The sequence below is a fragment of the Hippocampus bargibanti genome, linkage group LG06 (assembly GCF_051943395.1).
Source record: "Hippocampus bargibanti isolate YZ-2025 linkage group LG06, ASM5194339v1, whole genome shotgun sequence".
Lineage (NCBI taxonomy): Eukaryota > Metazoa > Chordata > Actinopteri > Syngnathiformes > Syngnathidae > Hippocampus > Hippocampus bargibanti.
Window position 1 is genome coordinate 4,818,157 of NC_142739.1, and position 26,066 is coordinate 4,844,222.

A 26,066-nucleotide genomic window follows, 5' to 3' on the forward strand; every position below is an offset into this window, starting at 1 on the left:
TGTGTTTTATAAAAAACGCAATTTGACAAAGAAATCCGCGTTTGTAGACGGCAGTGGCAATTTCAAGTATTAAAGTGTCGTCGCACACGAAGGCAGTGAAAATCAACGTCAAGCAATGGTTGCAGACTGCCCATACAGCTGTTATCGGTCTAGCCCCGCCGACAGAATGATCCAAATGCTTCACAAGGTAACATTTGACAGGCCTACGATCATGTTTAGAACATGTCATGGAAATGCGAAGCATGCACGGCCTTTCACGGATTTTGTGTGGCTGTGTGAGTTCGACATGATACATGAAGTTGGCAGGACACCTCCTTTGCAAATATACATTCTGCTGACCTTATTTGTTTTTATTAAATACTTATTTGCCAAGTTTTGCAATGTCCTGATTATTTTTTTTTTCATTGTGGTGCTTTGAATTACAGTGATACCTTCGCTTACGAACTTAATTGGTTCCCAGACAGAGTGTATAAGGCGAAAAGTGTATATCCCAAAAATTAATAAACCTTAGGAAACCATTAAAATGAGAATAATCCGTTCCCAGGTCCCCATAAAACATAATTTTCTAATCCTTAAAACTACACTAATTATACCTTATTTTACGTATAATAAATGTGCTATGGTATTATAATTAAAGAAATAAACTGTATTGTATAATAAAGTTGTTTTATTGACCTTTATGATGGTCGTTGATGGCTTGATGGAATGGAGTGGCCGGTTTCATCAGCATTAAACACTTGATGAGGAACGTAGCTTTCTTTCACCATCTTGAGGAATGATCCCTTGGAGGTGCTTTCTCTGCGATAATTTTACCTTTTTCCTCATCGATATTGTTCTGTTAAGCTGGGTTGATAGCTTTTTGCATCAAGTGTACAGATGGCTTGAGCGGGTTATTTGTGGAGCCTGATTGATAGGATATTTTAACCTTCCAGTCTACACTCTGCTTTTATCAAAGTTAAAACGAGTCCAAATTTCACTGTTTTCTATCCATTTTCTCACCATTTCACTTTTGTTTTTTTTTGTTTCAAGTAATGTTGTCTCCCTTTTGTGTGTGTGTGTTTTCTCAATCTCTCTGTCGTCTGCCTGTCTCTTTAATGTTTAACACCCCCCCCTTCACTGCTGTGTTCTTGACCAATCACGTGGCTTAAACCAAAGACGCCATTTTGTTTTTTGGAGAACGGCCTCACCATCTCTCTGTCTGTAACTCCCACCCCCTCACTGCTGCGTTCTTGACCAATCACGTGGCTTTAACCGAAGACTGGGGCCGGGGAATAGAGCACAAAATAGTCGGCCACCATTTTCTTGTTAGGATAATGGGCTTGTTCGCGAACGACACATCACTCCTTGTGGCAGCTCCGTGTGTATCCCGAAAACGTTCGTAAACCGAAAAGTTCGTAAGTCAAGGGGTTCGTAAACCGAGGTATCACTGTATTCTCATTTTTCGATTGAACAACAGTATCAATATACTCTTGAAATACAATAAAATCATAGTAACTGTCTTGGCAAACTACAAATATGGCCGAAGCTGTAGTTCAAAGATGAGTGTCTTGGCAAACTACAAATATGGCCGAAGCTGTAGTCCAAAGATGAGTTTGGCACATAGAAATAGATAGGTAGTAGAAGTGGCGTAGAGACGAGGTTGATTACAAACCCGGAAGTGACGTCACGAGTTGTAGCGTCCATAGTAATGTGGCTTGGTTTGGCATAGAAATAGGATAGTTTTGAGCGTATTTAGGTCTATTTAACGTATGGATGCTGTAAAATGGAACAACAGTTGGGGGCCGCAATGTTTCGCTTACGGATGCTTCAACTACAAGCTGAAAAACAAAGGAATTTCGTTCTTCAAGTGAGTGAAAATGAAATTTCTATAAAAAGAAAAAAAAAATTGTTTTACGACGTTTTCGTAAATGTCAGCGTTCCTTTCTTCTCATCACGGACTCCCCAAGCCATGCACCCATCCAGCCGCAGACTGTCCAACAGCACCGACCTTTCCGCTGAACAAAGCGGTGCTGTGAAAATGCTGCCCATGACAGGTGCAAAAAATGCACAATCGCCCTAGAGATGACGGTCAAATGGCACAGACATTCCACCCATTTAAAAACAGTACTGTAAATGCAACAGCACCGATGTTCCCTCTGAACTGCGCAACTGCGCACTGCTCGTATATTCAGAGCACAAGAAAAATTATTAAACGCAATGCACACACTTGCCAGTTGTCTCTGCTCCATAACAACAACGGTGCATGGTGCTACTGCTGATGTTTTATCATGGCGAGGCGACCAGGCAGTGAACGTGATACGTCAATTCCCCCAAACCAAAATACGAATGAACTACGGTGTTTTTAAGTTGGAATGGCTGTCAGAATCAGCAAATAGAAGGACAAGCAGTGAAATTGTGAAAAGGGCACAATATTGCAAGGGAGCAAACGACGGGGAGAAAAAGATGTCAGTCACAGAAAAAAATCCGACCTTGAGCAAGTTAAATATCTAATTGACGATATTACTTGCTACAGAAATGAAAGCACCAAATATTGGACTGATGCTGATTTCATTCCTTTTAGTGACGAGCACATTGGCACAGTTAGCCGCACGGTTAGCTGCTTCTGCTGCTTATCTGAGGTCGGGTCACGGGTACAGCAGTTTTAGTAGGGAAGCCCAGGCTTCCCTCTCCCCAGCCACTTCTTCCAGCTCTTCCTGGCGCATCCCGAGGCGTTCCCAGGCCAGCTGGGTGACAGTCTCTCCAGCGTGTCCTGAGTCGTCCTCTATGTGGAGGAGAAGCGGCTTGAGTTTGAGCCCCTCCCACATGGCCGATTTTCTCACCTTATCCCTAAGGGAAAGCCCGCACATCCTACGGAGAAAGCTAATTTTGGCCGCTTGTATCTGGGATCTCGTTCTTTCGGTCACGACCCATAGCCCGTGACCATAGATGAGGGTTAGGATGTAGACCGAGCAGTAAATTGAGAGCTTCACCTTTTGGCTCAGCTCTTTCTTCACGACGACAGATCGGTACAAAGTCCGCAGCAGACGCCGCACCAATCTGCCTGTCGATCTCTCGCTCCCTTCTACCCTCATTCGTGAACGAGACTCCCAGATACGTTAACTCCTCCACTTGGGCCTCCGACCCGTAAAGGGCACTCCACCCTTTTCAGACTTGGAGGTGCTGATTCTCATCCCAACCGCTTCACATTCGGCTGCGAAACGCTCCAGTGAGAGTTGGAGATCCCTGCCTGTAGGCCCCAATAATACCACATAATCTGCAAAAAGCAGAGATACTATACTGAGACCATCAAAATGGAACCCTTAAACGCTTCGGCTGCGCCAAAAAATTCTGTCCATAGAGGTTATAAACGGAATCGTGACAAATGGCAGCCTTGACGGAGCCCAACCCTCACTGAAAACAATTCCAATTTACTGCCGGCAATGCGAACCAAACGGTGACATTGGTCGTATAGGGACCGAACGGCCCTGTATCAGGGGTTTCGAGCTGCCTGCACCAGTGGGTGCACATAATGGAGCGCACCCACTGTTATTAAGGAACATATTTGTTCTTACTTTTGATTCCTGCTTTATAAATAAATAGCCCTAACAGGATGAAAACCACTTTGCTCCTCTTCCCCATGTCCAGATCTGGCCCCCAAGCCTTGACTTTGACACCTGTGCTTTACAGGCGAATTATGAGGAAAATGTAATGCTTTTTTGCGCACCTTATGGAAAATACAGGAATTACAATATGTCAATGTAATTGATTGCTTAATCAGTGTAGAAATTGTGTAGTGTAGAAATTAATTAATATATGATTGCTTCTTCTGTGTTAGCTCTCAGTTGTACAGGAGTGGTCCATCGATGAGAAGGTTTCTTCAGCCATGATCTGTACTTCTTTGAAGGTGTTGGACGTTTAGCTTCTTATCCAAGAGGCTTCGTCAGTGAACTAAACTTATATATATATATATATATATATATATATATATATATATATATATATATATATATATATATATATATATATATATATATATATATATATATCTCCCCTACTGTCCAGACGTGGTGGTGCCAGACTCTGCTATGATAGGTCCCTGCTCTCAGGTTGGGGGGAGCAGTGGACTATTACCTGAGGCTACACTGATTGCTTCTATTGTCCTGACTGATTATGTTCTATGACTGGATAAACTAAAGAAACCCTCTCATCGATATATGATTCTGAATCCAGCAGCTTGTCAAGCCTTTACATCTACAGTAAATGTATGAAGGTTAAGATGTAGGATAACTCGACATTGACCTTGAGGTGACAACATAAAGCTTCACTACTTAAAAGGCCAATCAATTAAGTGGGTGTGGCTTTGTTTCTCATCAGTTATCCTGCTTTGATGTTTCCATGGTAACTCATCTTTGAAACATGTTTTTTGAATCCCAAAGGCCTCATCACCTGAGATCCAAGATGAGAAAAGACCGGCAGCACCAACCATACTAGCAGAAGAGCCTGAAACACAAGATGAAGTATTCGGTAAGTTAATCAACATTAAAGTTTGCATAAGTGCAGGTGACAGTTGTACTGTTCACATAGTTTGTTGTTAATGGAAGCACAATCATGGTAGAAGTAAAAAAAAATAATACAAATAAAAATGACACATCCAAGCCAAGCTGTTACATTTTCAGTGTTTATTAACTTGTTTGTGAAATTTCAAAAGATTCCCAAAAATGCCAAGTTTCTAAATACATGCATTTGCAATCATAAAGCATGTTGTGATTTTAAAAATGAAACTTATCCGCGCTCAGCAACAGGCAAGTGTTTACCGCATTTGGGTTGCGCTTACTTTCTAGATTTTCTTTTTCTTCCCATCTTGGATGCGTTTTTCAGATCCAGCCTTGTTCTCTTTAGGTACATTGGAGGCTTTAGATTGTCTTTAGGATTAATGTGTGATGTGAATGTGATGAGTGTGAATATTTCTTGTGCTTTGCAACTGCCCGGCAACCAGATCAGATCTACGGTGCTTCAAATAACATAATCAGCCTCCCACTCACTACCAAACCCAACAAGGTCATGCGTCATACAAAACAGAAGGAAGTGCTTTTGTGATTCTGCAACTAAGCTGATAATGGCAGTTAATTCTAGCAAATGTCATTATAGAGTGTATATTCAATTGATGAAGGGTGTTCTAATAATGCAATTGTGCAAATCAGTGTCATTCTTAATACTTAATCAGGCAGGATTGTGCGTAAGTGAGTCCGTGCGTGTGTGCGCGTGTTTTTGTGTGTGTGTGAGAGGGTGGAGTCAATATGTTTTGATCACACTGCATTAAACAAATACAGTGACGTGCGGTGAGGTTCATGGCTGGTGAGGCACTGACGTCATCACAGTCAGATTTACAAACATGAACTCTACATAGTAGCTTATTCACCATTTGATTGGCAACATTTAACGTGTTTTGTTTAAAATATCATGTCAGCATTCTTTATATAAACTAGCATAGAAAAAAAGAATGAAAAAAAAAAACGTTATTATCGTGTTACCTTTACTTATAAATGAAGTCCATGCGCCGCTCCTTCTGAAGAAAGGCATCGATACCTTCTTTGTAGAAGCCTTCCTTATCTTTCTTCAGTTTTAAAAGTCTCTGTATTTCTTTCAATTTCAATATGTAATCCTCCATTCAGAAAATAAGGCCAAGCAACACGAAAAAATGACTGGATGGTTGCACTTAAGTTGCTAACTGTTTACTGTAGCTTTCTCTCACGAACTTTATTATTCTGCAACCGAGGAGGCGCAAGATGATATAAATACTGTAGTACAGTGTTTATAATTTAAAGTGACTCTACATTATAAACACCAGCTAAACTGTAGAAATGTAGTTCATATACTAAAAATGTTTGAACACTTTAATAGCGAAATGCAGAGGGACAGCAATGCGGTCTCACTGCAGAGCAAGCCAGCACAGTTCGCATAGTCATTGCCTAATCCATGGTGAGGCTCAGCCGGCTGCTGCCTCACCACTTGTCTCTACTTAGTCTTTGAACGGTAAATGTGAAAATTCCGCAATTTAGAAAAAAAAAATGGTGAAGTTAAAAGGAAAAGTGTCACGTTTTGCAAGGTGGTGATGGCGGGTGCGGATCCCAAAAAGCAGGCAGGAGGGAGCAGGAGGTTGTTTGACAAATTGTATTAAAATAAAGGTCAGCAGGAACAAAATGTAAAACATCAAAATAAACTGAACAGAAAAAATACAAAGTATCAAAAGAAAACCAGGTGTAAAAGTCCGCCAATGTTAAACAAACACATGCACAGCATACAATGCATGCGATTGCAGACAAAGCATGCAACAAACAGTGCAGCAAACATGCAGCAAACAATGAACCGACACCGGATGGTCGTGCCGGGTGTCCTTTTAAGTGTCAGTGATTAAAATGACCAGCACCTGCGAGGCTGCAGGCAGGGCTGACGTCGCTACCCGTTGGTCGCCAATCTGGTCGGGATGACCAGCACCTGTGCAGGCGGGGCCGACAGCGCCCCCCCCCCGTTGGTCGCCAACCGGATCATGACAGTACCCCCCCTTCAAGGGGCCGCTTCCAGAAGTCCCAACAGTCTCCCAAAAGGTCCACTCGTCAGGGAACAATGGTGGAGACAGCAACCGCTGCCTCTCCAGCATACGACGGGCGGCGGCCTGATGGGAACGGGACTCGGCCTGGGGTGGACGAAGACGCGGCACGGATCGTCGTGTGCGTGAGTGCGATCCCTCTCGCACGTTCACGCGACGGCGCATGGCTCAACGTGGATGTCGAACTGCCAGGCGCAGAATGGCACCCCGTACGGCCGTATGGGACCAGGTCTCGGCCGGACGCCGACGTGGGCGTGAACTGCCCGGCACCGGGGAAACGAGACCAGTCCTGAGCCACTCCGGGATCCAGCGGTGAGTGGGGTCTCGGACTGACATTGACGCGGACGTTGCACGGCTCGTCGTGGATGAGACTCAATTCGTCATGCACGACAACAGCGTGGCTGGACGTGGGCGTGCACTGCCAGACGCCCAGTGTCACCCTGGACGGCCACCTGGAAGGAGGTCTCGGCCGGACGTTTATGTGGACGTTACGGCTCGCCGAGTGACGCAATTCAAACTCGACGAGGCGTGGCTTAACATGGACGTCGAACTGCCAGGCGCAGAATGGCACCCCGTACGGCCGTATGGGACCAGGTCTCGGCCTGACGCCGACGTGGGCGTGAACTGCCCGGCACCGGGGAAACGAGACCAGTCCTGAGCCACTCCGGGATCCAGCGGTGAGTGAGGTCTCGGACTGACATTGACGCGGACGTTGCACGGCTCGTCGTGGATGAGACTCAATTCGTCATGCACGACGACAGCGTGGCTGGACGTGGGCGTGCACTGCCAGACACCCAGTGTCACCCTGGACGGCCACCTGGAAGGAGGTCTCGGCCGGACGTTTACGTGGACGTTACGGCTCGCCGAGTGACGCAATTCAAACTTGACGAGGCGTGGGCTAATGTGGACGTAGCATTGCCAGGCACAGGGTGGAAATGAGACGGATCCGATGTAGCTGCGGGATCCGATGGTTGGTCGGTTCATTCTGTCACATTTTGCGAGGTGGTGATCGCTACCCGTTGGTCGCCAATCTGATCGGGACGACCAGCACCTGTGCAGGTGCAGGCGGGGCCGACAGCGCCCCCCCGTTGGTCGCCAACCAGATCATGACAAAAAGAACTTTAAAGTACAAATCACTAAATAGATAAATAAGTTTTTCTGATTCTGATGCACTATAAGGTACTACGGAATAAAAGCCGCTTCTTCGATCATGTTTTTAGTGCTGTCAGGCGATAAAAAAATGTTGCGATTAATTAATTTAGTTCTGTAATTAATTGGTATAATTAATTTATTTTTCATCTCATCCAAAATTGACAGATAAAACAAATGAAGAGAAAAGTGAGAACATTTTGTGGGGGTCTCCTTTACAGTTATCACAATGTTTCATGCTCAGCTTCTGCTATTTTCCATGGTCTGTTACAAAGTACAAGTGTTTGTTTCTTTGTTTTACCATTCAGGACATTCAAAATGGTTACAATGACTGTGGGAAAAGGATTCAAAAATTAGGTGCTATCAATTCTCCATAGTTCTGTGTTTGTAATTGTTTTCAGCGGTGACCTCCAAAGATTTATCATGGATTGAGAATCCATTTCTCTGATCATTTAATGCAAATTGACAATTCTGCGATTACAGTATAGGTACCTTAGTTCAGGTTTATTATTTCTGATTTTGATGGGAAAAAAAGCCCTGTGCTGTTATGTCCAAGAGTGCCTCCCTGCTGTACTTCCTGTTTGTGCTGCTTTACCACTGAAAGCCAAACATCTCCATCAGGTGGGTCATTTATAAAAGCTGATAATGGCCCCATTACTTGGACCAGCATTGAAGCAGACACCCACTCAACAAAGCGAACTCTCTTTTTTTCTGTTTTTTTTTGTCGATTGCTGACACATCCTTTTTTACAATTTCTCCGAAATGGCATGAAGAGCCGCCGCAGACTGAATTGTGGTAGATGCATTGTAATATAGAAAGCCATCAGGGTTGCGGGCAAACGTACAATGGTCTTTCTTGAACAGTCTTTTGATCAGACAATGCAAAGACTGACACATAGTTGTAATGTAGTCAACTGTAGACCCCATTTTGATGTGCAGAGCAGTGAACAGCAGTGGCCTGGTTCGGTTGACTTTTTTCTAACAGCCCTTGTGATGTGTTAGCTTCTAATGTTTGAGTCCTTGACAGGGGGGAAACAACTGTCAGTCTCAGCCTGAGGCAGACATTGATTGGCTGCCATTGCTGGCCAAAGCTGATAGGCTCTCATTGGAGTTGGGTGGGCTTAGGAAGCAGCGGTGAGTTTGTTACAGTTCTCGGCACAATGAATTGGAACATTTCTAAAATGCCCGAACAACACAATTGATAAAGGTAGAGTGTTGTTTTCTTCTTTATCTCTTTTCCCTGTAGCATCAGTCTTGCACTTGGATCCCTCTCATTCACACACATATATTCCGTCTTGCTGCGACTGATCTTCAATCCTCTCCTTTCCAGGGCATATCTCCACATCTCTAGTTTCTCCGCCACCTGTTCCCTATTCTCGCTACAGATCACAATGTCATCTGCAAACATCATGGTCCAAGGAGATTCTTGTCTAACATCGTCTGTCAGCCTGTCCATCACCATAGCAAACAAGAAGGGGCTCAGAGCTGACCCCTGGTGGAGTCCCACCTCCACCTTGAATTCCTCAGCCATACCGAGAGCCCACCTCACAACCGTCTTACAGTCATGATACATGTCTTGCACCGCTCTGACATACTTTTCCATCACTCCAGACTTCCTCATGCAGTGCCACAGCTCTTCTCTGGGCACCCTGTCATACGCTTTCTCCAGATCTACACAGACACAATGCAATTCCTTCTGACCTTCTCTGTACTTCTCTATCAGCATTCTTAAAGCAAACACTGCATGGGTCTGTTTTATTCATTGATTATTATCTGAAGCAAGTTCACGGTTCCCGTCCATGAGCCGTCACCTTACCGTGGTGGAGGGGTTTGTGTGTCCCGATGATCCTAGAACAGCGGTGGGCAAACTTTTTGACTCGCGGGCCACAATGGGTTCTGAAATTTGACAGAGGGGCCGGAGGAGCATTTGGAGGGCATGTTTGGGCCGGATATACTACACCTAAAGCATTAAATGTAGTGTGTGCAAACCTCATAGCACAGTAAGAACACTACAGCCCAATTTATTAACTGTCTTTCAAATCGCCCTTATCAGTTCATAAATTTGTCTCAAAGAATATGCAATATATGGCATTTACATACTATTTCACAGATACTGGGAGTAGGAAATGTAAATAGATTAAAATAACATATGCACTGTGATTTATCAAGATTGCATCTGTTTTTAATAAGTTTCAATCGAAGGTGCAAAGTTAAAGAAATCAACATTTATTGAAAAATGGAATAACCTTCAATTCAAACATTCACATTCAAAACATTATTACACAACAAAATACTCAAGCACAATAATATCTACTTGTGTTAAACTCTGCCAAATCATAAATGGATTGTCCTGACCGTCGAAGGTGCAAAGTTAAAGAAATCAACATTTATTGAAAAATGGAATAACCTTCAATTCAAACATTCACATTCAAAACATTATTACACAACAAAATACTCAAGCACAATAATATCTACTTGTGTTAAACTCTGCCAAATCATAAATGGATTGTCCTGACCGTGCGCTCTATAAACTCGCCACGGACTCCTTCGCCTTCACGTGGAAACAGTACACGTCTATCCTTGCCAAGCACACAAACATAGGCTAGTAGTATGCAAATTGCCAAACCGTTTTGTATTCGTTTCAATTTTGGTTTTGATGAATGAAAGTATTCACGTTTTAGTGCAATGGTGATATTGTGTGTGGTTGTTGGATGTACGAACCATTTTGTGAAAGGATCCGGGTTAAAATTTCACCGAATACCGATCGCTGAAGGAAAACCGGTTCGTTTGGCAATTTGCATACTCGGCACGGCAGCGAATCAGAAGCCTGCTTTGTGCTTCGGACAAGCGTTATTAAGACATGCATTTGCATGTCATTTTCCAAAATAGATGCACAGAACCTCAGCCCAGAAGAAAGATTCAAAAGAAGCTAACAAAATTTGTGACGCTACAAAACGTAAACTTACATTATACCGTGACTATAAAGTGTACTTGAGTTATGAAAGGCGCTTAGTGGCTTGTAGCAAGGAATGCAAACATTGCATTGTGCACCATGACGACAAACGACAACTGGAGAAATCTTCAGCTACGGATATTTACCGTAAATTAAGCAAGGTAGCATTTGCGGTAGGTACAGCCTTAATTCAAAAAAAAAACTTAATACTTTGCTACAATGTTGTTTTTTTTTTTTTGCGATTACTCGTCTTATTATGTTTCAAATTGTGAAAAATGGGGAAGGCAGCTTTATGGCCGGGCAGGCAATTTTTCAGAGTTGTCTGCCCTGTTGTCCGCTAACTTTTTGTCATGACTCTCAGACACTGTTTTTACTATAATTTGGACAAGTTCGGCAAGCCGGATTACAAAGCCTAATGGGCCACATGTGGCCCGCGGGCCGTAGTTTGCCCATGTCTGTCCTAGAAGCTAAGTTGTCTGGGGCTTTTTGCCCCTGGCAGGGTCACCCATGGCAAGCAGGTGCTAGGTGAGGGACCAGACAAAGTATGACTCAATAGACTCCTGATGACCAAAAACATGGATGGATCTGGTTTTCCCTTGCCCCGACGCAGGTCACCGGGTCCCCTCTCTGGAGCCAGGCCTGGAGATTGGGGCCATGGGGCCCGACCGGGCTCATCCCAAAGAGGCAACATGTCCCCTTCTCAATTTCTCACCACCCGTGGGGGGCCAAAGTGGTCGGGTGCAATGTGAGCTGAGCAGCAGCCAAAGGCGGGGACCCTGCAGAAGCTAGCTCTTGGGACGTGGAATATCACATTTCTTGACCTGACCTTGTGTCTGAGGTAGAAAGGTTCCGACGAGATAGAGTTGGACTCACCTCCACACACAGCCTAGGTTCTGGTACCAGCCCTCTCGAGACGGGTTTGACTCTTTTCACTCTGGAGTTGCCCATGCCCATTGTGAGAGGTGTCGAGCAGGTGTGGGCATACTCATTGCCCCCCGGCTCGCCGCCTGTAATTTGGGATTCACTCCGGTAAGTGAGAGGGTTGCTTCCCTCCGCCTTCAAGAGGGGTGACGGGTCCTTACAGTTGTTTGTGCATATGCACCAACATAAGGGTGTCCATGTGTGCACGTGGCAGAACGACACCCTTGGCCGCAGTTCGATGATTGACTTTGTAGTTGTATCATCGGATTTGCGGCCGCATGTTTTGGACACTCGAGTGAAGAGAGGGGCGGAGCGGTCAACTGATCACCACCTGGTGGTGAGTAGGCTCCGTGGGTGGGGGAAGATGCCGGTCGGACCTAGCAGACAAAAACAGGTTGTGAGGGTTTGTTGGGAACGTCTGGCAGAATCCCCTGTCAGGAGTTTCAACTCCCACCTCTGGCAGAACTTTTCACATGTGCCAGGGGAGGTGGGGGACATTGAGTCCGAATGGACCATGTTCCGCACCTCCCTTGCTGAGGCGGTCAATCCGAGTTGTGGCTGTAAACTGGTTGCTGCCTGTCGTGGCGGCAACCCCCACACTCGCTGGTGGACACCAGTAGTGGGACCCTTGAGACAGCTGACAGGTATCGATTAGCCAAGTGGAATGCGGCCTCGGTGGTCGCCGAGGCAAAAACTCGGGCATGGGAAGAGTGCGGTGAGGCCATGGAAGCCGACTGCCGGACCGCTTTATGGAAATTCTGGTCCACCATCCGGCGTCTCAGGAGGGGAAAGCAGTGCACCACTAACACTGTGTACAGTGAGGATGGGGTGCTGCTGACCTCGACTCGGGACGTTGTGAACCGGTGGGCAGAGTACTTCGAAGACCACCTGTACTCCACCAACACATCTTCCTGGGAGGAAGGTGTGTCTGGGGACTCTGAGATGGGCTCTCCGAACTCTGTGGTTGAAGTCGTCGATGTGTTATAAAATGTCTCGGTGGCAAGGCCCCTGGGGTGGATGAGATCCACCCAGAGTTCCTCAAGGCTCTGGATGTTGTGGGGCTGTCTTGGTTGACACGCCTCTGCAACATCGCGTGGTCATTGGGGAGAGTGCCTCTGGATTGGCAGACTGGCGTGGTGGACCCCCTTTTTAAAAAAAGGGGACCGGGGGGTGTGCTCCAACTACAGAGTGATCACACTCCTCAGCCTCCCTGGTAAGGTCTATTCAGGGGTTCTCGAAGGAAGAGTCCGTCAGGAAGTCGAGCCTCAGATTGAGGAGGAGCAATGTGGTTTTCATCCTGGCCTTGGAACAGTGGACCACCTCTACACCCTTAGCAGAGTCCTCGAGGGTGCAAGGAAATTCTCCCAACCAGTGTACACGCGCTTTGTGGACTTGGAAAAGGCGTTTGACCGTGTCCCTCGGGGAGTTCTGTGAGGGATGCTTTGGGAGTATGGGGTACAGGAACCCCTGATACGGGCCGTTTGGTCACTATAAGACCGTTGTCAGAGTTTGGTTTGCATTTCCGGAATTAAGTCGGAATAGTTTCCAGTGAGGGTTGGGCTCCGCCAAGGCTCTCCTTTATCACCGATTCTGTTCATAACCTTTATGGACAGAATTTCTAGGCGCAGCCGAGTCGTTGAAGGGTTCCGTTGTAGTGGCCTCAGTATATTATCTCTGCTTTTTGCAGTTGATGACTCTTTGGGCCTTTTAGCGGGGCTCTCCAACTCTCTCGAGCGTTTCGCAGCTGAATGTGAAAAAGTTGGGATGGTCATCAGCACCTACAAATCTGAGACAATGGTTCTCAGTTGGATAATGTTGGAGTGCCCTCTCTGGGTCGGGGAGGAGATTTTTCCCCAAGTAGAGGAGTTTAAGTATATGGGAGTCTTGTTCACGAACGACGGTACGAGATAATGAGAAATCGACAGGCGGATCGGTGCGGCGTTTGCTTTAATGCGACTTTGTACCGATCTGTCATGGTGAAGAAGGAGCTGAGCCAAAAGGCGAAGCTCTCAATTTCCTGGTCCATTTACGTCCCAGCCCTCATCTATGATCACGAGCTATGGGTCGTGACCGAAAGAACAAGATACCGGATACAAGTGGCCAAAATGAAATCTCTGTCGGGTGTCCGGCCTCTCCCTTAGATCTGCTGAAAAAGAAAATAAACCTTCCATTCATTGTCCAGACCGCTTCATCCTCACTAATGTCGCGACGGGTGCTGGAGCCCATCCCAGCTGTTTTCTGTCAGTAGGCGGATGACACCCTAAACCAGTTGCCAGCGAATCGCAGAGCATTCACATACAAAACAGTGATTCCCCCTTGTTGTCCAAACTAAATGTTGTAGGATTTTGACTCGTCTCAAATAAATCACAAAGGAAATGGCACAGACTACATCCACTGAAAAAATATATATTACAGTATAATGCCACAGTTTTCTTTCATCTTTTCACCTGCCTCGATAATGTAATGAACTTAAAAGGATAATAGATGTTTTCTCAGTAATTTCTAGATGAAATAAAAAAAAAAGATCAATTAATTACAGACCCCAATTAATTGATCACACTACGTTTTTCATCAAAAGTGTTCTAAAGTGATAGACTGAGAGGTCAGTCAGTCATACCCAGTTAGTAACAGCTACATAGATGGACATAAGCTACTTTTGTCAGTGCTTGGTCTGTATTTATTATTAATTTTTTTTTCCCATTTGTCATTCGATGGTCTTTGTTCTTCGCCCCTTGGTCCATGAGGTGTTCCGGTAGTTTTACATTCATGTGTATCACCCAGAAAAAAAATTGCAATAGCCGGGCGATCGCTCACTATGCTGATGTTTGCCTTTCAAATTTCCAAAGGATTCTTAAAACATTCCAAAACCAACTGTCTTTGGATCATTTCTTTACAAAACGTCAATTCAGGGAGAGAACATGAAGGCCAAAAACGATAAGGATGAACGTCAATTCAGGGAGAGAACATGAAGGCCAAAAACGATAAGGATGCAGTTATTCTTTACTCATTTCTTAGTTTTTTACATTATGGACAACTCTCATTTATTTCACAATATTACAATTGTAACATGTATTAGTTAGATATTTTTATTTATTTTCTTAAGCTTTTGGAAATATGTCTGAATTTTTAGGGTTAGGGGCGGCTTGGAGCAATTTAGGATATTTACATGGGAAATGCATCCCCACTGAGTAAAATTTTCAATTGAAGCAATTTAGTCCAGAACCAAATTATTTTTGCAGTAGAGGTACCACTTTATTTGAATTCGGAAGTTTCCAATCTGGTAAGTACAGTATGTGGGCCAGTGCTGAGCAATAAGCGTGTCAAATGTGTTGTGTATGCACACGTAAGAAATACGTTGAAGTCCCGCTGTGCTTGTATTTTGATTCCGTAATGTGTCTCCATGGCAGTGGAAGACACAGGGTGACACAAGCCCCATCACTGCCATCATAAAGCCCCTCCTTCCCCTCAAAGGCTCTGATTGTTAAAGGGAAAAATCCATCACTGAAACGGTGTCCTTTGCTTTGACAGATTGTTCAGATTCAGTCCTTCCTCTCAGCTCTCTCTCTCTTTTGCTTCTGATCTTTTTCCTTTCCTGTCAGAATTTTTGTTTTCACTCAAAAAAGAATAAGATTTAGTTGATGGAAATTGGCTGCATATTATATATTTAAATGTTTTGTTTTTATTTTATATTTACAGGTAACATCAGAGTTATTTCCGGGTTCCGTTCCAACAAAACGGTCGTAGTCAAACGGACGTGGGTTAAAATCAATTCAAAATGTTGAATAGAGACTCCGTGCTAAATGACTTGCAAACGATCTTATTCGGATACCGGGCCTTGGTCCGGTTCGCCGGTGTGAGACCGGTCTGGCGAGATGCCGCGGACGCAATGCCGCCGCGTGCCGCTGCATTGCTGCTGCATTGCAGTCGGCAGCGCAGACAACCGCGATGCCGCTGCCGCGTTCTCTTCGCCGCGTTCTCTTCGCCGCATTCTCGCCAACGTGATGCCACCGGCGCGATGCCGCCTGTGCCGGGGGACCCCTCCCCCATTCTCGTCACGGTGGTCTGCACGCCCACCCGCCTCGGCTTTCGCCTATACCGGTGCCCCCCCGCCCTCCGGTGCCATCACACGGTCGATTGCTGTGTGACATTGAGATACTGGCTGGCCAAAATTGGGATGCGAGGGTGCTGCGGTGCCTGCCGTGGAATCATTTTTAAAAAATGATTGTGGCGGTCGTGGTCGTAAGTACGGGTAGTCGTATGTCACACCGGTCGTTACTCGGATGTTACCTGTATCTGATTTGTACTTTGTCCCAGATTTCTCCTTGATCATGCAAACACATTTTCCTCTTTCAGAATATCATGGGGAAACACCCAGTGTTTCTCTGCGCTCTGTATTTTTTCACCATGTTGTGAGACTGAGTGCATTGTGTGTCCTCGCGGCCTCTTGGAACATGTCACTGGCAGGGCAATTATGCAAAGTGTGCATATGAGTGTGCGTGCGTTCTTGTGTGTGACATTGAGAATCCAAGATGAAGGAATGATGGATAAATACTCAAGCTGGCCCTTGTAGCTACAGGACTGATTCAATACACACTTGACAGAATCATTAAAAAAGAAAAACACCTTGTTGCTATGCCATATTTCGTTAAGGGATACGCTGTGGCGTAACCGCAACAACTTAATAGCTGACTCTTATAGTAACACAAATACCCACAGATTTGGTCCATTGGAGGTTTTAGATTAGTACATTAACTGAATGTATCTGCCGCTGACATTTGAATAATGTGAATACCACGGTTGCCAATAGATATTTTCCCTCATGCACTGCCAGATGATGTGCAAAAAAATGTGCCTCCTGCAGTGCCAGGGTTTTTGTCATTCTCATTCAAATTGCAGCTAGGATACACAGAATATTGAGTTTTAGGACTACATCAACATCCAATGCAGCGCAAGAAACCTTTGACTCTTCAGTTTATTCCTAAGTTATATGGGTCTGGAGTTATCTAAGCTTGAAAGGGGACCGGCTGTACAAAATGCAATACAATATATATTGATTTATACAGTATAGCGCTTTAACAACAGTTGAAGCTGTAACAAAGCGCTAACATGAGAAAAAGGCAAATGGTGCCCCCTTGTGGAAGGGAAAAGCATTGCCAGAGGTCAGAGCAGCACTTTATCGGCACCCCTGTAAGAATAACCGAATGGTGCTCCACGTCATGCTTTTCAATTCCCGGATACATTTTGGAATAGCAGTGAATGAGTTCAAGAGGATCTCCAGGCATTACTACACAGCTCAGAATATTTTGCTTCCTTCTGGAACAAGCTTGTACCCCTGAAGGATTACAATCTGGATAATTCAACCCTAAATATTTTCATAGCCTCAATAATGCTTTCTAATATGAAATATGTTAAGTCCGGAGGAACGAGAGGAGACGACTTGCTTTGTCCATGGTCTTTATTCAACTGGCTGGCGTGACGTCACCACTGCTTTACGACACTGCTGCGACGTTATGTAGCAGTGTGGCATATGCTACAAAATACGATTAACAAAATATTCATTTCCAAGTTGGACGACTCCACGTCCCCGCGGAGTCTTTTCATGAAACTCGTGAATTCATGATGATCGCCTGACTGAATTATTGATGCACCCCCAACCACTTTTCCCTTCCCCTCACTGTTCTTTTAATTCGGATAACGCAAAAGTGGCAGTCAACTTTCACAACAGTCCGCAACGATTACATGAATTATGATGCATGTCATGTGGCAGCAGGGAGGGTAATGAATTGCCTAGTTTGTAACATGTATTAGTTAGATATTTGTATTTATTTTCTTAAGCTTTTGGAAATAGGTCTGAATTTTTAGGGTTAGGGGCGGCTTGGAGCAATTTAGCACAGGGCTTCAAAATAATTAAAAATCAAGTCATTCTCTGCGCTCTCAAAGGCTCCAGCCGTGGTTATGGAATGCACATTAAACTTGAGTCTACTTCATTGATGATCTTTCTTAATTCTACCCAGAACTACGTGTTGGAGCTGCAAATTTCATCCACTTGAACTCTGCGATGGTGCGGAACTTCTAACCGGGCCATTGTGGATTTTTCGAAACCACGACCACGAGGCACTTTAATGTCGTGTTTTTAAAACCCTGCGCCGTAGCACCTCATTGATACTGACAGGTGTGCCATAGGAAATGATACAATATGTGTCACGGCGACAGTGGCAGCTGACGAGTTGGAACGTAGTAATTGGGGTGGATCGCTATGCAGATGACAGAGGCCTTGGTGCTGGCAGATGATTTATTAACAAAAAGCGCGGGTCCGATAAATATTACATTTCAACATTTCTGTCAACGAAAATTTGCGTCATAGCCTGCGACACACGTTTCTATCAGCAAGGCGGGATGCCAGGCAGGTGGCTGTTGTAAACAAACCGGCGGCTGTGTGATGGGCCATGGATCCCAAAGGGAAAAAGAGAAAAATACCTGAGGAGATCAGAGGATTCAACGATTCTTGGACCGAATCATTTGCATTCAATGCCAATGCGGAAGGATTGCCTGAATGTTTGCTTTGTAGCGAGAAGTTGTCAAATAACAAAAAGAGTAATGTGGAAAGACAAAAGAGAAGAGGATGCTGCTGCGTTTTACCCTTGCACTGACTTGCTTGGCATTTGCACAAAAATCAAACTTAAACTGTATTAATTTGATTTTATATACTATACGGCTGTTTTATTTTTATAAATGCAGGCTGTGTTTTATTGCACTCTGTTTGTTGCCCAGATAAGTGGCACGTTATGCACGTTCCATTTTGTTGTCAAAATAAAAATGACATCAAAAATCGGATTTCCTTATTGCATGTCTTTAATTTCATAAAAGCAATGAAACATAATTCATTAATATTGTAATGAAGTTAAACTCGAGGTGGCATCGTACAACAGAGTCACGTGGTGCGTCATTCTCTACAGCAAGGGTGTCAAAGTCATTTTTTGCCGCGGGCCACATTGTAGTTATGGTTTCCTCTCGAGGGCCGTTATGACTTTGGGGAACCCATTAGAATGTTTAATTCCTTTCAAATATTACATATAGAGCACACAGCAAATTAATGAATAACTCGTTTTCAAATCTGAAGTCAAAAATAATGACTTTTATTGTGGTTGACATCCAAAAATATGACTCAGATGGCTCAGATTGGCTCAGATTTTAGCAATCATCATGGAATTAGACAAGTTTGATTTGCTTTCGCGGGCGGAAAAAAAATTATGTGGCGGGCCGGATTTGGCCCTCGGGCCTTGACTTTGACACCTGTGCTCTACAGGATACGCTGCAAAGAAAATAAACATTTAATCATGAAGGCTCATTATGTATTTGTAGCCAACTTAGTCATTTTGATAGTAGGTTAATATAGCTAATATAGATACATACAGCATGTATTGCCTTCATTATAAGGCTTATATAAGGCTTTTAATTTTTTGAGGCTCCAGACATATTTGTTTTTTGTTTTTTGGTCCAATATGGCTCTTTCAACAGTTCGGGTTGCCGACCCCTGACCTAAGTAGACAACTCACCTCTTAGTAGAGGTGAGTTGGGTGAGAGGGACGCCTTCCGGCTGTAGTCACGGATGAAGTGGCGGTAGAAATTGGCGAAGCCCAGGAAACGCTGTAGCTGTTTGCGAGAGGTGGGCGTGGGCCATTTTACCACCGCTCTTGGCGGGTTCAGCCCGGATCTGCCTCCGCTCCACGATGGAGCCCAGGAAGGATAAGGAGGGAGTGTGGAATTTGCATTTCTCGGCCTTGATGTGTAGTCGGTTCTGCAGCAGCCGCTGCAGAACCAGCCGGACGTGCTGGCGATGTGCCTCGAGGGATTCTGAAAAAATTAAAATGTCATCCAGATATACAAAACAGAAAATATTCAGAAAATCCATCAAGACGTCATTAATAAGATTCTGGAACACTGCGGGTGCATTGGTTAGGCCAAATGGCATCACCAAGTACTCGAAGTGTCCCAGTGGCGTCTTAAATGCGGTCTTCCATTCGTCCCCCTCTTTAACCCGAATGAGATGGTACGTGCTCCGGAGGTCCAGTCTCATGAATACGGTCGCGGCCTGGAGGGACGCGAAGGCGGAATCAATCAATGGGAGGGGGTATTTGTTCTTGATAGTTATTTCGTTGAGTCCACGATAGTCCACGCACGGACGCAGCGATTTGTCCTTTTTTGCGATAAAAAAGAATCCCGCTCCCAAGGGTGACCGCGATGGCTGAATGAGTCCGGCCGCGAGTGAGGAGTCAATGTAGTCCCGGAGAGCCTGTTGTTCGGGTTGGGAGACCTGGTACAGTCGAGAACTGGGGAACTTGGGCTGGAGGTCAATGGCGCAATCGTAGGGACGGTGCGGTGGCAAGGATAGGGCGCTGTCCTTGCTGAACGCCTGTCGTGGTAACAGGGCGGGACCCCCTCGAAAACTAATGCCCTCGGGGAGGTGGCTGCGAGGTGATGACGACCCGCCCGTGGCCGACCTGCGGCAGTGTGCGTAGCAGAGGAGGCTCCACCCCTGAATGGTAGGTCCGTCCCACGAGATGGCCGGATTGTGGGTCCCAAGCCAAGGTAAACCGAGCACGATGAGAACCCAGCGGGAAGGCATCACGAAGAACCGTCGATATTCTACGTCAGGGGTCGGGAACCTATGGCTCGCGAGCCATTTATGGCTCTTTTGATGATTACATATGGCTCGCCGATAAATATTACATATTATAATACATATTGTCGTTTTTTTCGTCGTTCATTTCCCGTTGGAGCTGCAGTTGGCGCAAAGCGCAATTTTGATTGGATGACACTGACCTAGAATGGCCGAAAGCGCCATGTTGATTGGATGATAGTGGCCGTCATGTAGAAATAGGTAAACTCCCCTTTAAATGAGCGCAACTTGTGCACTTCAGCGTGAATGCACCGGAGCATTAGAGGAGAGAAAATGTTCTGATTCTGATTTGCAATGAAACAATACCATCGATGAAACAGTCGAATGTCAGTGGCATTTTAACAACCCCCATGTTAACGTTAGCATCGACATACTTCTGCGAGAAGTATATTGCAGATAGCAAGTGTGGAAGCTTATGAGCCGTGTGTATCAAATCCAAAAAAAAGTGATCAGTCAGTACCAAAATGTTTGTGGACATCTCTGTTGATGCCAATTTCACTCTATGAAAATAATAATATTTAACATTTCTTTTGGCATCATGACACCCTTTCAAATTGCTGTGGACTGCACATTTCCCCATTGTGGGACAAATAAAGGTTTTCCGATTCTCATTTACTTTGGCTTATTCATTTGTTCACCCGTCTGGTTGAGTGTATTGTTGTTGTCAAATGTATTGATTATTTTGTTTGTTCGTTTTTCCTCTGTTATGGGACTTTGACGTAATTGTGCGATGTTTTTTTCTCTCGAGGTTCTTGGACTGGCTATATATTTGTCACTATTTGACTTTAGACTCACTGATATCTTTGGTATTAATGGAAGGAGCACTCTTTCAAAACAACCCTGCTCCAACAAGAGTCAGAGATAATTAGCACTTAGTCTTGTTTACATGGTGTGGTGATTTCTGCAGTCGTAATATACTTAAAGTGATAGCTATGCAGCAAGACAGGGATCATTGAATTTTTCTTGAATTCACAGCCTCACATTTGATTCATATTCTCGGCCGCTGTCATCACATCTTTACGCAGTATCTTAAGTGACAAGAAAAGCCTGTGATTTCAAGTTTCCAATGAAATTACATTGATGACATGTTTCAATCTTTCATTTCGAAATTGAGAGACTCCAGCTGCATACTTGTCTTCAAACTGCAGTACGGTACAGGCAACGTTTTCAAGCAAGAATCATGCCATTGAGAATGAGCTTCACAGCAGCTAGAATGATGTCGATGAAGGAATTGAGCGTTAATTATTATAGATGAGAGTCTGGCCCATGGGCAAATCCCTTGCATAAACTGCACTACGAATAATATTAAAGAATCCCAGAGACACACGCGCACACACACACACACACACACACAGATACTGTAACAACAATGCAAAGCGATTGTCAGCTTCATATACCAGCATTGTTTGCTTGTCTTACGACATTCATTGCAATGCCTGAGTCACAATTTTACAAATTAGAGGCTAATAACGCATGCGAATCAAACCTCTGAAAACGGAGGACACTGATTCGCTGTGGCAATCCCTTGAAGGGAAAAGCCAAAAGGAAAAGAAGAAGAGGCTAATAACAAATATTTCTTTGGTGGGGCGCCTTGGTAATATCAAGTCTTTGTAGCTTGTTGCAGTAACATTAATATTGTTTGAACATGATTTTCCAATCATTGTACTCCGTTAATTCATATTTACCACAATATCCCAACATAATTGGAATTTGTGTTTTAAATGCAGTTTATAATCTTGAAAATGTGTCCTGGTTCCCACTATGACTGGATACTTTGTTTAATATTCCTCAGATAGTTGTCTCCTCAGCTATTGATGCTACGTCTCAATTAAGAGTTTTGTATTTCGTCCACTACTAATTCCAGCTGAATTTTGACGAAAACTGCATCGATAACTGAAACCACAGCACCTACTAACTTATTTCAAATGATATAATCCAGTGTTCTAAAACTGACAGACTGCGATCCAGCCGCATACACTGAACCTGGACCTAGAAGACGAATATTACCTAAAATGTAGAGAATTAAAATATATTTTGTTTTTACCAATAGACGATGTTGGAATAGGGTGAACCAATGTCCAATTCAATCAAGAAGAGACGAAAACACCCACAGAGGACATTTTGGACATTAAGGCTTTGAAACACATATACCAGCCAAGAAGACATATATTTAGCCAAAAAAGAAATGCTGAAAGAGAGGGGTATTCATTTAAAAAATGTTGTCTCCATAATTCCTGATGTGGCCTCTTCCATGATGTAGATAATGCAGGGCGACTCCTTCAGTCTTGTAACTATACATTTTTCTCCATCTGTTCTCTGGTACACACCTTCAGACCCCGACAGAGAATCTATGAACAGCATTTCTAAACTGGTAAACTTTCTCAGGGCTTCATCATGCCACCGGCATTGTCTGCTCAGAGAATTCTTAGCTGAAGTCAATGTAACTCCCTGCACTCCCATGCCAGGATGGTTGAGTAAAAGAAAAATGCAGCCACCTTTTTGGAAGATGAGAAATGAAATCAAAGATTTCCTTGCACCATGAAAAAGTCACTATGCTAAGATGTTATTTTTTTTTCCCCCGACTTTTTGGATGAGGACAGGAACATGGAGATACTGGGTTTTGTGATTGATATCCCAGGACACTGCCCGCAATGTTAAACTTCAGGGAAAAGATGATTTTGCGTGCCACTAGTTGGTTTCTGTCCATATTTATTTCAGAAGAAATTGGACATTCTGAAAATGCATCTTGACTAGGGCTGGACATGTTTTCCTTCACCAAAGGAGATTCCAAAGAACTTACTGTTCATGCTGATTTATTACTTAAACTGTTACATGTTTGTTTGTTTGTTTGTTTGTTTGTTTGTTTGTTTGTTTGTTTGTTTGTTTGTTTGAGAAACTAGTTCCACTGTAATTGTAATTCCACTAATAATGGCATTACTTGAACGAATTGATTTCTATGGAACTTTATAAGTACTTGCACCACTGTTTTTAGAGGTTTTGCAGGGTATCCATCCATCCATTCATCCATTTTTCAGACCACTTAATCCTCATTAGGGCATTCAACACAACAGAACTCTTACAGTGTTGGGCGGAGCTATGAAGATGCACAACCAATCAGCTCCCGCGATAAATCAACATTATGCTCTCATTGGTCGATGTCACTGTGGTAACCAGTCATGCGCCTTGAATGAGCGGCCATTGCTTATACAGTACAGTACTTTGGGGAAAAAAAGTGATTTACTGAAGGGATGAATGAAGCGCGTTGTAGAGAGGGATCATTGTATTTGAATCATGTATCTTGGTTCTGGAATAAATTGAGTACAGGCGGGACAACGGCCCTTGAGGATGGAATTTGGACACCCTCAACATTATATATCCAGGCCCATGTCAGTTCTGGTTTCATCTTCAAAAAATGCTGTGACTTGTAAAATATGCAATGCAGTTGACTAGAAATGAACTGCCATCAATTAAAAACAAACAGGAAAATTTTGTACTGATTGCAATGCAGTTACTAACTGGTTGACTACATTGCATTGTCATGTTGAAGACACACTCGCCATTTTGTGCAACAATTTGTGTACAAAAATTAATAAATAAATACATGAAAATAAAAGAAACCTCTATGAATGATCTACAACTAACTTAACTAACTGTGGTGTGAGGAAAAATAAAACTGAGACATTGGATTGGATTTGCCTTTATTAGTCTCGCAGCAAAGTTATGAACGGAATGAAAGTAGAAAAACAAAATACAGGAGCTGCTGGAAAGGCAGCCACTCTTGCGGCGCCGTCTTGATGTCAAAAGAACAAAAAACATTCATAAGAGACTGGCTGGAAGATTACGATGAAGAACCTAAAGACTCCAAATCACATAATCCCCATGTAAGTAGCGAGCTAAAATGTGGCAGCAGCCCTGTAGCTCCTCTGTCCCAAATCTGGTAAGTGTCACCATGTTGAAATCTTGAAATCCATACTTATTGGAGTTATTTTAGTGACACCAGATCCTTTTGTCCCTTTGTAATAACTCTGCAGCTCTGACAACGGGTCATTGTTTCAGTCAATATTAGCATGCACATTGTCTCATGTAGTGCGACACTATTCCTCCGCGGTACAGTGTGAGCGTTGTTTAGTTGGCAACAACATCTACTGGTGTAGTATATGTCAAGCTTTTGTGGATTTGAGTTAAAACTAACATCTCTTCTCTAACAGTTCAATTCCCAGTGTTCATGAGTGACGCTCAGAGTAAAAACGTTGTGTGTTAAAATATAGGTTTGTGAGGGGACTCCAACCTCTGTTTACAGGCTAATGAAAAAAGGCAAATGTCTTCAATTTCAAGGGAAGGAATCATCTGCATAGGCGTAAATGTGAGTCCAGTCCAAGGGTAATCTCTGTCGCTCACCCAAAGCCTGGTGAGGTAGCTGGCGTCGGCCTTCATGCATGTAAGAATAGGATAAGCGGTGTAGTAAATGGATGAATGAGTGAACTATTGAAACGATTGAACTCAATTGAAACAAATACATCACAAAATAATGTATAAGTGATATTGTATGGGCCCATTTGCTCCCAAAAGTTAAGGATGTTTTTATGTTGCTGTCTTTTCAGAATCAGAATCAGAATCGGAATCATCTTTATTGCCAAGTATGTAGAACACACAAGGAATTTGTTTCCGGTAGAACACGCTGCACTAGTATAGTCATCAAAAAAACTGCTAAGTGGCACTATACAGTTCCATTTTGGCTACTGTTGAAAGAGTTCAAAGAGTTAATGGCTTGGGGGAAGAAGCTGTTTAAATGTCTGCTGGATTTGGTGCGCATGGATCGGTAGTGCCTGCCTGAGGGGAGTAGCTGGAAAAGGTGGTGGGCAGGGTGCGGAGGGTCCAGTAGGATTTTCCGCGCCCTAGTTTGGATTCTTGCAGTGTGCAAGTCCTCGAGAGTGGGTAGGGCGGTGCCAATGATTTTTTTCCGCCGTCCTAACTGTCCGTTGAAGTCGGATTTTGTCCATTTTTGTGGCGGACCCAAACCAAACGGTGATGGAAGAACACAGGATGGATTCGATGACAGCCGTGTAGAAATGTTGCAGCACCTCCTGTGGCAGACCATGCTTCTTTAGCAGCCTCAGGAAGTACATTCTCTGTTGGGCCTTTTTCAGGATAGAGTTGGTGTTGACCTCCCACTTCATGTCCTGGGAGACTGTGATTCCCAGGAACTTGAAGGTCTCAACGGTTGACACCAGGCAGTTGGATAGTGTGAGGGGTAGCTGTGGTGATGGATGTCTGAACTGTCTTCAGCTCCAGGTTGTGACGGCTGCACCAGAGCTCCAGCTGCTCCACTTGTTGTCGGTACGCAGACTCGTCGCCGTCTTTGATGAGACCGATGACCGTGGTGTCATCTGCGAACTTTATGAATTTGACAGCTGGGTGCATTGAGGTGCAGTCGTTCGTGTAGAGAGAGAAGAGCAATGGAGAGAGGACGCATCCCTGCGGGGCTCCAGTGCTCGTGGTTCGTGTTGTGGATGATATATTTCCCAGTCTGACCTGTTGTGTCCGTCCTGTCAGGAAGCTGAGGGTCCACTGGCAGATCGTGGGGGACACACCAAGCTGGAGAAGTTTGGGGATGAGGAGTTCTGGGATGATGGTATTGAACGCAGAGCTGTAGTCCACAAACAGGATCCTTGCGTAGGTTCCTGTGTTGTCAAGGTGGTCGAGGATGTGGTGAAACTGTTTTGAAATGGTGATGTGGAAAATGTATTTACCATATTCTCAAGCTGTTTCTGTTTCAAA

The 26,066-nt window shown here is 44.2% G+C and overlaps 1 protein-coding gene across 1 annotated transcript in view; it reads left to right on the top strand.

Moving 5' to 3' along the window:
• Nucleotides 1–26,066, top strand: part of LOC148896228 (myelin basic protein-like) — a 41,683-nt gene that overhangs the window by 13,778 nt on the left and 1,839 nt on the right. Inside the window, exon 3 of the mRNA XM_088998912.1 lies at nucleotides 4,416–4,503. Coding sequence (XP_088855038.1) covers nucleotides 4,416–4,503 — 88 coding nt within the window. The remainder of the gene's footprint in view (nucleotides 1–4,415; nucleotides 4,504–26,066) is intronic.